We start from the raw sequence: 14,135 nt of genomic DNA, 5'->3' as shown, positions 1-14,135 counted from the left end.
AAGCTTTGCATGATGAGGACGAAAGATTCTTCTGAGTTTTCCAAGAGTGAAGTTTTCTAAGACAGTGTGAAGGCTATACTGATCTGCTTCATCTTTTGATAAAGTAAATTCATCCTTTCAAAATCATTTAGGAATGGTTTGAGACATGTGAAATATAGCTTATTGGAGGGATCAGCGTACATTGAAAATAGTTGCCTTGCAACATATTTATCACAAGAGGAAAAAGCTATTTGGTAATGAGTTGTTAGAGAACCCCACTGATCAAACGGCCGGTAATTTACACTACCGCTCCTTGCCAACCATCGTCTTCCTGACAAAGGTATTTCCCATCATTTATCAATCTGTAAATTTCTAGATAACTTTCTCCCCTTAATGAAACCCTTAAACTCCCCTTAATCTGTGGAACCAGGTAGTAGCTTTTGGGATGAAGTATCATTAACAATTAAGGTTGGGAAATCTATTGCCCCTGGGGAGGATTACCTTGCCTTGCGGTTACTTTTTCTTTCAAAGGTTCCTAGGATCAACGGTCCCTAGGAGCCGGTCTCTGACCAGGGCTCTCCTGCGGTAAGTGGTCTAGTCAATCAGGCTGATGGACTTGGCTGTGATTTGTACAGATTATATTATTAAAGCATAAATAATCATCATTGAGTTTTTTAATATTAATAGCCCAAAGTAGCCCAGCTTGCGTTTAAATCTAGCCCAAAAAGTCGCAAGTAGCGAAATTAAAAATTTGGGAGCGTGGGGCTCTCAAAAGTAGCCCAATTTGCTACTTGTAGCCCAATCTGGCACCCCTGTCTGACTCTCTGCACCTATTTTCATTTTCAAATTACGACTTTTTACACCGAAAATATGCCAATTACTGAAAACGGCGATGGGTCATATTTTGCCCAAACCCCCCTGCAGTTTTCAAAATATCTGAAATGTCGGAAATTTGACTCCTAAGCGTGATTTTTGAGCCGAATTCTGACTCTCTGCACCTATTTTCATTTTCAAATTACGACTTTTTATACCGAAAATATGCCAATTACTGAAAACGGCGAAGGGTCATATTTTGCCCAAACCCCCCTTGTAGTTTTCAAAATATCTGAAATGTCCGGAATTTGACTCCTGAGCGTGATTTTTGAGCCGACTTCTGACTCTCTGCACCTATTTTAATTTTCAAATTACTACTTTTTATACCGAAAATATACCAATTACTGAAAACGGCGATGGGTCATATTTTGCCCAAACCCCCCTGCAGTTTTCAAAATATCTGAAATGTCCAAAATTTGACCTCTGAGCGTGATTTTTGAACTGAATTCTGACTCTCTGCACCTATTTTCATTTTCTAATTACGACTTTTTATACCGAAAATATGCCAATTACTGAAAACGGCGAAAGGTCATATTTTGCCCAAACCCCCCTGCAGTTTTCAAAATATCTGAAATGTCGGAAATTTGACTCCTGAGCGTGATTTTTGAGCCGAATTCTGACTCTCTGCACCTATTTTCATTTTCAAACTACTACTTTTTATACCGAAAATATGCCAATTACTGAAAACGGCAAAGGGTCATATTTTGCCCAAACCTCCCTGCAGTTTTCAAAATATCAGAAATGTCCGAAATTTGACTCCTGAGAGTGATTTTTGAGCCGAATTCTGACTCTCTGCATCTATTTTCCTTTTCAAACTACTACTTTTTATACCGAAAATATGCCAATTACTGAAAACGGCGATGGGTCATATTTCGCCCAATCACCCCTGCAGTTTTCAAAATATCTGAAATGTCCGAAATTTGAACCCTGAGCGTGATTTTTGAGCCGAATTCTGACTCTCTGCACCTATTTTCATTTTCAAATTACGACTTTTTATATTGAAAATATGCCAATTACTGAAAACGGTGATGGGTCATATTTTGCCCAAATCCCCCTGCAGTTTTCAAAATATCTGAAATGTCGGAAATTTGACTCCTGAGCGTGATTTTTGAGCCGAATTCTGACTCTTTGCACCTATTTTCATTTTTAAACTACTACTTTTTATACCGAAAATATGCCAATTACTGAAAAAGGCGATGGGGTCATATTTTGCTCAAACCCCCCTGCAGTTTTCAAAATATCTGAAATGTCCGAGATTTGACCCTTGAGCGGGATTTTTGAGCCGAATTCTGACTCTCTGCACCTATTTTCATTTTTAAATTATGACTTTTTATACCGAAAATATGCCAATTACTAAAAAAGGCGATGGGTCATATTTTGCCCAAACCCCCCTGCAGTTTTCACAATATTTGAAATGTCTGAAATTTGACTCCTGAGCGTGATTTTTGAGCCGAATCCTGACTCTCTGCACCTATTTTCATTTTCAAATTACGACTTTTTGTACCGAAAATATGCCAATTACTGAAAACGGCGAAGGGTCATACTTTGCCCAAACCCCCCTGCAGTTTTCAAAATATCTGAAATGTCCGAAATTTGACTCCTGAGCGTGATTTTTGAGCCGAATTCTGACTCTCTGCACCTATTTTCATTTTCAAACTGCTATTTTTTATACCGAAAATATGCCAATTACTGAAAACGGCGAAGGGTCATATTTTGCCCAAACCCCCCTGCAGTTTTCAAAAAATCTGAAATGTCCAAAATTTGACTCCTGAGCCTGATTTTTGAGCCGAATTCTGATTCTCTGCCCCTATTTTCATTTTCAAACTACTATTTTTTATACCGAAAATATGCCAATTACTGAAAACGGCGAAGGGTCATGTTTTGCCCAAACCCCCCTGCAGTTTTCAAAATATCTGAAATGTTGGAAATTTGACTCCTGAGCGTGATTTTTGAGCCGAATTCTGACTCTCTGCACCTTGTTTCATTTTCAAATTACGACTTTTTATATTGAAAATATGCCAATTACTAAAAACGGTGATGGGTCATATTTTGCCCAAACCCCCCTGCAGTTTTCAAAATATCTGAAATGTCGGAAATTTGACTCCTGAGCGTGATTTTTGAGCCGAATTCTGATTCTCTGCACATATTTTCATTTTTAAACTACTACTTTTTATACCGAAAATATGCCAATTACTGAAAACGGCGATGGGTCATATTTTGCCCAAACCCCCCTGCAGTTTTCAAAATATTTGAAATGTCTGATATTTGACTCCTGAGCGTGATTTTTGAGCCGAATTCTGACTCTCTGCACCTATTTTCATTTTCAAACTACTACTTTTTATACTGAAAATATGTCAATTACTGAAAACAGCGATGTGGTCATATTTTGCTCAAAGCCCCCTGCAGTTTTCAAAAAATCTGAAATGTCCGAAATTTGACTCCTGAGCGTGATTTTTGAGCCGAATTCTGACTCTCTGCACCTATTTTCATTTTCAAACTACTACGTTTTATACCAAAAATATGCCAATTACTGAAAACGGCGATGGGTCATATTTTGCCCAAACCCCCCTGCAGTTTTCAAAATATCTGAAATTTCCGAAATTTGACTCCTAAGCGTTATTCTTGAGCCGAATTCTGACTCTCTGCACCTATTTTCATTTTCAAACTACTACTTTTTATACCGAAAATATGCCAATTACTGAAAACGGCAAAGGGTCATATTTTGCCCAAACCCCCCTGCAGTTTTCAAAAAATTTGAAATGTCCGAAATTTGACTCCTAAACGTGATTTTTGAGCCGAATTCTGACTCTCTGCACCTATTTTCATTTTCAAACTACTAATTTTTATACCGAAAATATGCCAATTACTGAAAACGGCGAAGGGTCATATTTTGCCCAAACCCCCCTGCAGTTTTCAAAAAATCTGAAATGTCCAAAATTTGACTCCTGAACCTGATTTTTGAGCCGAATTCTGATTCTCTGCCCCTATTTTCATTTTCAAACTACTATTTTTTATACCGAAAATATGCTAATTACTGAAAACGGCGAAGGGTCATGTTTTGCCCAAACCCCCCTGCAGTTTTCAAAATATCTGAAATGTTGGAAATTTGACTCCTGAGCGTGATTTTTGAGCCGAATTCTGACTCTCTGCACCTTGTTTCATTTTCAAATTACGACTTTTTATATTGAAAATATGCCAATTACTAAAAACGGTGATGGGTCATATTTTGCCCAAACCCCCCTGCAGTTTTCAAAATATCTGAAATGTCGGAAATTTGACTCCTGAGCGTGATTTTTGAGCCGAATTCTGATTCTCTGCACATATTTTCATTTTTAAACTACTACTTTTTATACCGAAAATATGCCAATTACTGAAAACGGCGATGGGTCATATTTTGCCCAAACCCCCCTGCAGTTTTCAAAATATTTGAAATGTCTGATATTTGACTCCTGAGCGTGATTTTTGAGCCGAATTCTGACTCTCTGCACCTATTTTCATTTTCAAACTACTACTTTTTATACTGAAAATATGTCAATTACTGAAAACAGCGATGTGGTCATATTTTGCTCAAAGCCCCCTGCAGTTTTCAAAAAATCTGAAATGTCCGAAATTTGACTCCTGAGCGTGATTTTTGAGCCGAATTCTGACTCTCTGCACCTATTTTCATTTTCAAACTACTACGTTTTATACCAAAAATATGCCAATTACTGAAAACGGCGATGGGTCATATTTTGCCCAAACCCCCCTGCAGTTTCCAAAATATCTGAAATTTCCGAAATTTGACTCCTAAGCGTTATTCTTGAGCCGAATTCTGACTCTCTGCACCTATTTTCATTTTCAAACTACTACTTTTTATACCGAAAATATGCCAATTACTGAAAACGGCAAAGGGTCATATTTTGCCCAAACCCCCCTGCAGTTTTCAAAAAATTTGAAATGTCCGAAAGTTGACTCCTAAACGTGATTTTTGAGCCGAATTCTGACTCTCTGCACCTATTTTCATTTTCAAACTACTAATTTTTATACCGAAAATATGCCAATTGCTGAAAACGGCGAAGGGTCATATTTTGCCCAAACCCCCCTGCAGTTTTCAAAAAATCTGAAATGTCCGAAATTTGACTCCTGAGCGGGATTTTTTAGCCGAATTCTGACTCTCTGCACCTATTTTCATTTTCAAATTACCACTTTTTATACCGAAAATATGCCAATTACTGAAAACGGCGAAGGGTCATATTTTGCCCACACCCCCCTGCAGTTTTCAAATATCTGAAATGTCCGAAGTTTGACCCCTGAGCATGATTTTTGAGCCGAATTCTGACTCTCTGCGTCTATTTTCATTTTCAAATTACGACTTTTTACACCGAATATATGCCAATTACTGAGAACGGTGATGGGTCATATTTTGCCCATACCCCCCTGCAGTTTTCAAAAAATCTGAAATGTCCGAAATTTGACTCCTGAGCGTGATTTTTGAGCCGAATTCTGACTCTTTGTACCTATTTTCATTTCAAAATTACGACTTCTTATACCGAAAATACGCCCATTACTGAAAACGGCGAAGGGTCATATTTTACCCAAACCCCCCTGCAGTTTTAAATAAATCTGAAATGTCCGAAATTTGTCTCCTGAGCGTATTTTTTGAGCCTAATTCTGACTCTGCACCTATTTTCATTTTCAAACTACTACTTTTTATACTGAAAATATGCCAATTACTGAAAACAGCGATGGGGTCATATTTTGCTCAAAGCCCCATGCAGTTTTCAAAAAATCTGAAATGTCCGAAATTTGACTCCTGAGCGTGATTTTTGAGCCGAATTCTGACTCTCTGCACCTATTTTCATTTTCAAACTACTACGTTTTATACCAAAAATATGCCAATTACTGAAAACGGCGATGGGTCATATTTTGCCCAAACCACCCTGCAGTTTTCAAAATATCTGAAATGTCCGAAATTTGACTCCTGAGCGTGATTTTTGAGTCGAAACCTGACTCTCTGCACCTATTTTCATTTTCAAATTACGACTTTTTATACCGAAATATGCCAAATACTGAAAACGGCGATGGGTCATGTTTTGCCCAAACCCCCCTTGTAGTTTTCAAAATATCTGAAATGTTGGAAATTTGACTCTTGAGCGTGATTTTTGAGCCGAATTCTGACTCTCTGCACCTATTTTCATTTTCAAATTACGACTTTTTATACCGAAAATATGCCAATTACTGAAAACGGCGAAGGGTCTTATTTTGGCCAAACCCCCCTGTAGTTTTCAAAATATCTGAAATGTTGGAAATTTGACTCTTGAGCGTGATTTTTGAGCCGAATGCTGACTCTCTGCACCTATTTTCATTTTCAAACTGCTATTTTTTATACCGAAAATATGCCAATTACTGAAAACGGCGAAGGGTCATACTTCGCCCTAACCCCCCTGCAGTTTTCAAAATATCTGAAATGTCGGAAATTTGACTCCTGAGCGTGATTTTTGAGCCGAATTCTGACTCTCTGCACTTATTTTCATTTTCAAATTACGAATTTTTATACCGAATATATGCCAATTACTGAAAACGGCAATGGATCATATTTTGCCCAAACCCCCGTGCAGTTTTCAAAATATCTGAAATGTCGGAAATTTGACTCTTGATTGTGATTTTTGAGCCGAATTCTGACTCTCTGCACCTATTTTCATTTTCAAATTACGACTTTTTGTACCGAAAATCTATTTCCCCTGGGGAGGATTACCTTGCCTTGCGGTTAGTTTTTCTTTCAAAGGTTCCTAGGATCAACGTCCCCAGGGGCCGGTCTCTGACCAGGGCTCTCCTGCGGTAAGTGGTCTAGTCAATCAGGCTGATGGACTTGGCTGTGATTTGTACAGATTATATTATTAAAGCATAAATAATCATTGAGTTTTTTAATATTAATAGCCCAAAGTAGCCCAACTTGCGTTTAAACTAGCCCAAAAAGTCGCAAGTAGCGAAATTAAAAATTTGGGAGCGTGGGGCTCTCAAAAGTAGTCCAATTCGCTACTTGTAGCCCAATCTGGCTACCCTGCCTCACACAAATTTGTTTGGGTCAAACAAATTTGACCCAAGTATCACTTGGGTCAAATTTGTTCCCTTTTTTTATTAACAAGCTTAGGTATACACAGCAATGTGTTACTATCCTATTCTATATGCAAGATTACACAGTGTAGGATACAAAAAAACAAGTTACTCGTTTATCTACTGGGCAATTATGGTGGAACAGACGAACGCCCAAAGGAAATTGTTGAAGATACAAAATTTCTACGTTTATTATATACTTTTGCTCGTAAAGAGGGAATTGATTACCAACTTTGGAATGCCTTTGAGCAGCCTGAGGGCAGCAGTATCCCAGGAACATCAACTAAGTTTTAGAGACTTGAGGCAAACTGAAATTCACACCATTTATTTATTTATTTATTTATTTATTTATTTATTTATTTATTTATTTATTTATTTATTTATTTATTTATATACAAGAAGGTACATTGGGTTTGTGAGAATACATAGCATAGTATTTACAATCTTGTAAAGCCACTAGTACGCGCAGCGTTTCGGGCAGTTACTCCATCTATCATCATTCTATAATGCAGGAAGAACCGCACGTCTATGGGTCATCCAATAATGTTAGCAGACTTCTAGATGTTACCACTGCTAGGCTTAGGCTCGGCTACAAGTACCTCTGGGAGTTTGTAACATCTGCTGATGTAGATTTGACTATATGTAAACTCTGTCAGCAGAACTATTCGCATATTTTGCGTCATTATATAATGGAATGTGAAAAGTTCGCGGAATTTAGAGATAACACCATCAATAGTGTCCAAGAAATGTGTAAGTATTTCATTCATAATGATGTGCTGCCCGAAATCTTAGCGAAGTATCCAAAATTTGCTTACTGTAAGTAATGCATGCACATTACTGTAAAGCTGCCGCCCAGTTGGGTGGGTGTGCAGCAAGACTAGTAACTGTGTGACTCACCATAGATGTAAAGTGCCTTGTATAGTGACTGTTGTGAGCCTCTTGTTGAATCACTTGTGACACAAGAGATTATTGATGTGTGTATTTGTGTGGGTGATTAAATATGTATATATGTATACATATATATAATAATAATTTATTTAGGAACAGTACATACATAGTTGCAGCGTTACAGTACAAACATTCTGTTAGATTTAAAGATAGAGGTAGTATATACAATACCTAAAGCCACTAGTACCTAAAGCCATGCCTAGTAGCCTAAAGCCATATATATGTACATGTATCTATGAGAATGTGTACATGTATATATATAACATTAATAATTTTGTAACTAGCGTCAAAAATTGTTATTTGCTTAGATAAACGAACTAGAGGGTTCAGTTCCTAAACTGATTATGTGCCTCTGTAACCCTTTTCACCACCGCCCACGGGATGGGTATGGGGTGCATAATAAAGAAAGAAATTGAAAAGAAATTGAAATCATCACCCTTATACAGAAGGTAGTATTGAGCTGCTCAATTCCTTCATATGTGGTTGGGAGTTTCAGCTCATAATGAAACTTGGGAGTTTCAGCTGAGTTTCTTTTTTGATAATTTAATGCCTTTCTAAATTTGGGATTAATTCTATATATTTTTTATTAAGCCACTAACCATGAGCATTTTTCGCATAAAAATTTTATAAGTAAAATAATTTATAAACAACGAAACTACTGAAATGAATTATAATCGCCAACTATATAAAATAAATAATTGTAGGTCGGTATCCCAAGAGACATGGCGGCCAGGAAGGTGGTGAGTAGCTCTTATCTGTCGGTATTCACGGCTCGTCTATGCCTCTTTGGCCGTTTTACGAGCAGTACTGAGGGTGGTGGAGTGTTTAACTTGCATCACGGTTAATAATATAATGACAAAAACTGCAGGTTGACTTAATTACATCTCGCCGGTAATGGCCAACTTGGGGGAACATATTTTTTAATTAGGACAATTTTATTGTAAATCATAAATATATCTGAAATATTTGCACTCTATCCATATTTCGCATCTGGTAGATAAATGTCATTCAAGTTGAATGTACGGGTTGTCATTTAAAACCATAAACAACAACTCATTATTGTTGTGTTAAAACCAGTGTTGAAAACTGTTACCTGAATTTACCTTTTAAGTAACTATCTCCACAGTGGGTTCAACGATGACAGGAAGCCGGAGGCTTGTCAAAAGTCCCCCAATTTGTTTTGAGGATTTTATCTATTTGGATCTTGAATTGCAGCAGTGTTTTGGAATTTATGCCTTTGGCAGGTAGGCGGTTCCTTGGATTTATAACCCTATAGGTGAAGAAGCATCTCCAATTTTCTGTCCAACATTGTGGCTTGAGTTTGAAACTGATGATATTTACATGCATTGTTTAAAAGTGTTTCAATAAAGTTCATATGTATGCATATATGTATTAACAATTCCCAAGTAACATGCAAATTAGAAAGTAAATTCCTTGGAGTTCAAATTTAACAACTTTTGAAAGTTGACATTACATGCCATCACTGCTCAGTAAAGAAACATTACCTTACACACAGAAATCACAATAGCGTGATACATCAAAGTTCGGTAGAAAGTTCAGTAAGTTCAGTCGAACTTCTTTGCAATTCTTTTGACCGTATCATAGCTCAGTCGATTAAGGCAGCGTCTGGGATGCTCTTGGACGTAGGTTCGAATCCTCGTCATGGCTCTTGTGAATTTGTTCATTACCTTACCTTTCCTTAGTTTCAACTCTGACACACCTTTTAGATACTGATATTCTGCAGAATATAGATTTGCTGAGAATGTGTTGTTTTAAATATTCTTCATTTTTAGTTATTCCGTAATAATTGCCAAAAACTTATAATTGCCTTTTCAAGAAAACATTGTGTTAAATTTTGTGATGGTTTTCAGTCGACAGCACTTACCGGGTTGCCTGTAGCTCGTAACCCACATCACACACTTGGAGTCCTGTATGGCAAAATTATGCGGTGTCTACAAAAAATGCCTCATGATGCTGCGTACCGCAAATACACGGAGCAGATAATCGGTGAACGAAGTGCTCTTGTGAAAACGGTAAGAATGTATTTTTAATTGATTATTGGTGCATACTGGTCAATTTCAGGTTAACTCAGGGCCAGATTATTTAGTAGGCCAAGTAGGCCATGGCCTAGGGCTCACTAGTACTTTTTTTGTTCCATAAAATTGAACAGATATCAAATAATATTTGAAGTAATCAGTTTACTTGGTAACTGACCAAAATAGAAGAGTAACTTGGTAAAATACCAGCCTAGGGCAGTATACCCTAGTCTGGTATTTTCATTCAGCATATATTTATATGCTAACTATATACTAAACACATCCCATATGCTCTACTGTGTATATATGTTGTGTTTATTTAATAGTTACTAATATTTTGTGCAAATATACAGTATTGAGAATACTTTCCTGTAATTAATTGTTGATTACTTTACTTGAATTAAGTGCCAAGTTTTTATTTAGTCATCATAGGTTTGTGAAATCTATGGAGTGTGTTAAAGTTTTTATGCAGTGATTGTCTAATTACTTTAATAATTACAAGTACAGTATTTAGTTAAAAGCAGTTTTGCTTACTTTTGTTATTTACTGGAGAAAGGAGTTAAAATGTATAAGTCCTGGCCTCTAGGCATTCTTATGGAAAACTATGCATTATGCATAATATAACTGTGATAAATGTAAATTATTTTGATATATACTGTACTATTATTTTATTGAAACTATCATCATTTCTGGTTGCTTTTATGTATACTGTTGTTTTCTGGAAAAAGGAATTAAAACGTACATGAGCATAGGAATGTGGCCTCGATGTATTCCTCTGCAAAAGTATGAATAATATAACTGATAATTGATCATTACATATTATGATATGAGCTGTCTTCATGTATATTTTTAGCCTTTAAATAACCTATTTAGCTGTGGTGGTGGTGCCTATTTAGCTGTTTTGTCTTAGGGCTCAAAATCTGGCCTTCATTAAATCAGGATTCTTAACAGAGGTGATAACCATGTATATGTTCTTATATTGTCACTATACCTTTGAAGGTATTCTGGGGATTACTGTTTTCATAACTATGTGCACTACTGTACTAGACAACTAGGTTAACCAATACAGTACTGTATATGCTGAAAACTTCACTTGATATTCCTTTTGCTTTCATACACTTTGCTTCTGATAAAAAGTAATTGTACCTAATAATTCCCCCCCCCCCCCCCTCCCCCAATACTAATGATTTTAAGACCTCCCAAAGAACATCTAAATTCACACTAGGTCTATGAATGTTATTCTACTTTCAATTTTGCTAAATTTATTGCAGCCGACATTTATATAAATTATGTACTATGCATATTCCTGCTTACAACTATATTGGCTCCCACTTTACAGTATTCAATAACCTATTTCCCCTGTAATTCCTATACATTGCTACTCTTGGCCTTTTATAAAGATATTACATGTACCTGCTCTGGTACAATCATCTGGCACCACTTTTCAGTAGGTCAGTCTCTTACACGTGTTTTGTACAGCTAATCGATTGCTTTTGCACCACCACATTAACACCTCTGCTGGTGTGCCATCCACTTTGTAGCTTTTCCAGATATTGATTTTTAATTATAGCTGTCTTCAACTTTGTATTTCTTTTGTCTTAAATGGAAGTTCCCAAAAAATTCATTACATTGATGATACTGCATTTTTCTAAAATCCTCATTGACCTTTTCTTACTCTATTATTTAATTATAATTACTCTAAATTTAATTATACTATCTATACTTCTATTTGCTCCAGGAATTTTTGTTTGCCTCTATGCCTGGTACAGTACTACACTGTTGTGCCTACCGTTATTATGACCCCCCCCCCCCTTCCCCAATCTTGCTGTCACCTCCACTAATATTATGTTCCTATCCTGCTACTGCCTCCACCATTATTATACACCCATTTTGCTTATGCCCACACCTGCTATTATGCCATCATTCTATGGTTCTATGCTATATAGTTGTAATGGCTTTGGCGCTTTCGTCTGATAATTCCCTCCATCCACAATTCCTTATCTGTTGCTGCTTCCACTGTTATATCCCATCTACTGCTATTATGTTATGCTTCCAGTGCTATTATATCCTCATTCTGCTGCTGTTGCCAGTGCTAATATGTGTTCCCCATCTTGTTGCTGCTTTTAATGCTGTTATGCCCCGATCCTGCTGCTGCTCCCAGTGATATTATGCCTCCATTATGCTTGTCTCTACTATGTAGAGACAAGCATAAGTTGTCTCTACTTCCACTGTCGTTTTTCGGCATTTAACCATAATTTCCAGCATTTCGACTGGATGACATTTCAACCGTCCAAGTGGTTAGGCACCATTCCTTCCCCCCGTCCCATCCCAAATTCTTATCCTGACCACTTTCAAGTGTGATATAGTCGTAATGACTTGGCACTTTCCCCTGATAGTTTTCTTCCCTTCCGCTGTATTTAAGACAACTAAGCATAACCAGCACAGTTTATCTAGAAAATGTACATTTGCTGGCTAATATGGCATATAGTAACTATTGCATTTCAGTACAATTTGACGTTTGTAAAATTTTTACAGGAGGCAGATGTGTCGAAGCTAGAGAAGGCCATCAGTTGCGGCCAGATTGAAGAGGTGATCCAACAGGCAGAGAATGAACTAACACTAGCACGCAAAATGTTGGACTGGAAGCCTTGGGAACCCCTTGTGCAGGAACCACTTCCTGGGCAATGGAAATGGCCTATTTAACTAGTATGCATCTTGAAACCTTTAAACATAGAAAAAATTAATGTTGGCATTTAGTCAGATCTATCTGATTTAAATGTTATGTACTAAAAACATACTGAGTAAATAAAGTTTTTTTTAACAAAAAAGTGTATCTGAATGTGCATCTAGAGTGCATAAATGAATTAGAATGTGATTTTGACAATATTTTTTCTCGGATTACACTTTTCTGATGCTAGTGGATTTGCCAGGTACATGGCAAAGCCTTGTACCTGGCACATAACATAATTCCCAACCCGTTCTCGCAAATTTAATAAGTCAATATTGACTTATTAACTACGTGCATAGGTGATATACTAAACATAATAGATACCCCTAAAAAGATTCATAGAAAACACCGACCTTACCTAACCTTGTTAGTATCTTAAGATAAGCATCTTATTGCTTCGTAATTACAATTATTACTTAACCTATACCTATTATAGGTTAGGTAATAATTGTAATTACGAAGCAATAAGATGCTTATCTTAAGATACTAACAAGGTTAGGTAAGGTCGGTGTTTTCTATGAATCTTTTTAAGGGTATCTATTATGTTAAGTATGTCACCTATGCACATATTTAATAAGTCAATATTGACTTATTAAATTTGCGAGAACGGGTTGTAATTCCTTATCAATCTTTGATTAAAATACTGTATATGAAAAGTTTATTGCTTATGTGTGTGTCAACTTTTTTCTTAATATTTATAAGATACCAAATTGATATATTTTATTCGGTCTGTAGTTTGTGTATAACATGATCTGTAAATATATTATGATTAATGAATGAATTGTATAATTTTACTTTGAGTAATTATCCTTTTATGATTGCCTGTTACTATTATTGTTTTTATCATATTCTTTCATAGTGCATACATTTTCCTGATAATTTTGCTTTTTAAAATAGCATTCTCGGCAATGAAAGATTTATAGCAATATTTAAAGTACTGTACTTAGAGGTTCCACCAGTTTTGGTTGCTAAATTTAAAATTAAATTCAGTAATAACAGGATATTTGGCAACACTTGGGAATGTTTAGGAATTTTGAAAAGGTATTGCAAGACAATTTTAAATAAAAAGTTTAGAAATAATCTTAAGAAATACTGGAATTGATAACTGGTATGGATTTGCAGAGATAATCTAATATTAGAATTAGAATTAATGTCTTGATACATCTCCTTAGACAGTTGCAATTAATAAATATACAGGTATTCCGTAATCACATTATTTAGGTCATAAGTAATGGGGTCATAATATAATTATTTGGCATTAAATGATAATACCTTCAGCAGAATTAACTCTCAATGTGCTGTCACATTGTCATTTGTGGATTTAAGTTACTGTGGTTATTGTCCTTTGATGATTATCATTATTTTTGTCTGGTTTGTATATTAGTGATGTTAATATGATTAAAATAGCTCTATATGCATGAAATGGAGTTAACCAAGACTCGTGAAAAAATTCTAGTTACTTTGTAATTACTTATTAT

At 36.1% G+C, this 14,135-nt stretch overlaps 1 protein-coding gene across 1 annotated transcript; it reads left to right on the top strand.

Moving 5' to 3' along the window:
- Positions 1–8,551: 8,551 nt before the first annotated feature.
- On the top strand, positions 8,552–13,434 carry ND-13B (NADH dehydrogenase (ubiquinone) subunit ND-13B). Its single transcript, XM_045768958.2, has 3 exons — positions 8,552–8,633; positions 9,765–9,926; positions 12,465–13,434. Exons 1-3 carry the CDS (start codon positions 8,616–8,618, stop codon positions 12,630–12,632), a joined length of 348 nt encoding a protein of 115 aa, XP_045624914.1. The 5' UTR covers positions 8,552–8,615; the 3' UTR covers positions 12,633–13,434.
- The last annotated feature ends 701 nt before the right edge of the window (positions 13,435–14,135 follow it).

The sequence above is a fragment of the Procambarus clarkii genome, chromosome 51 (genome assembly GCF_040958095.1).
Source record: "Procambarus clarkii isolate CNS0578487 chromosome 51, FALCON_Pclarkii_2.0, whole genome shotgun sequence".
NCBI lineage: Eukaryota > Metazoa > Arthropoda > Malacostraca > Decapoda > Cambaridae > Procambarus > Procambarus clarkii.
This window is presented reverse-complemented; position numbering and strand designations above follow the sequence as displayed.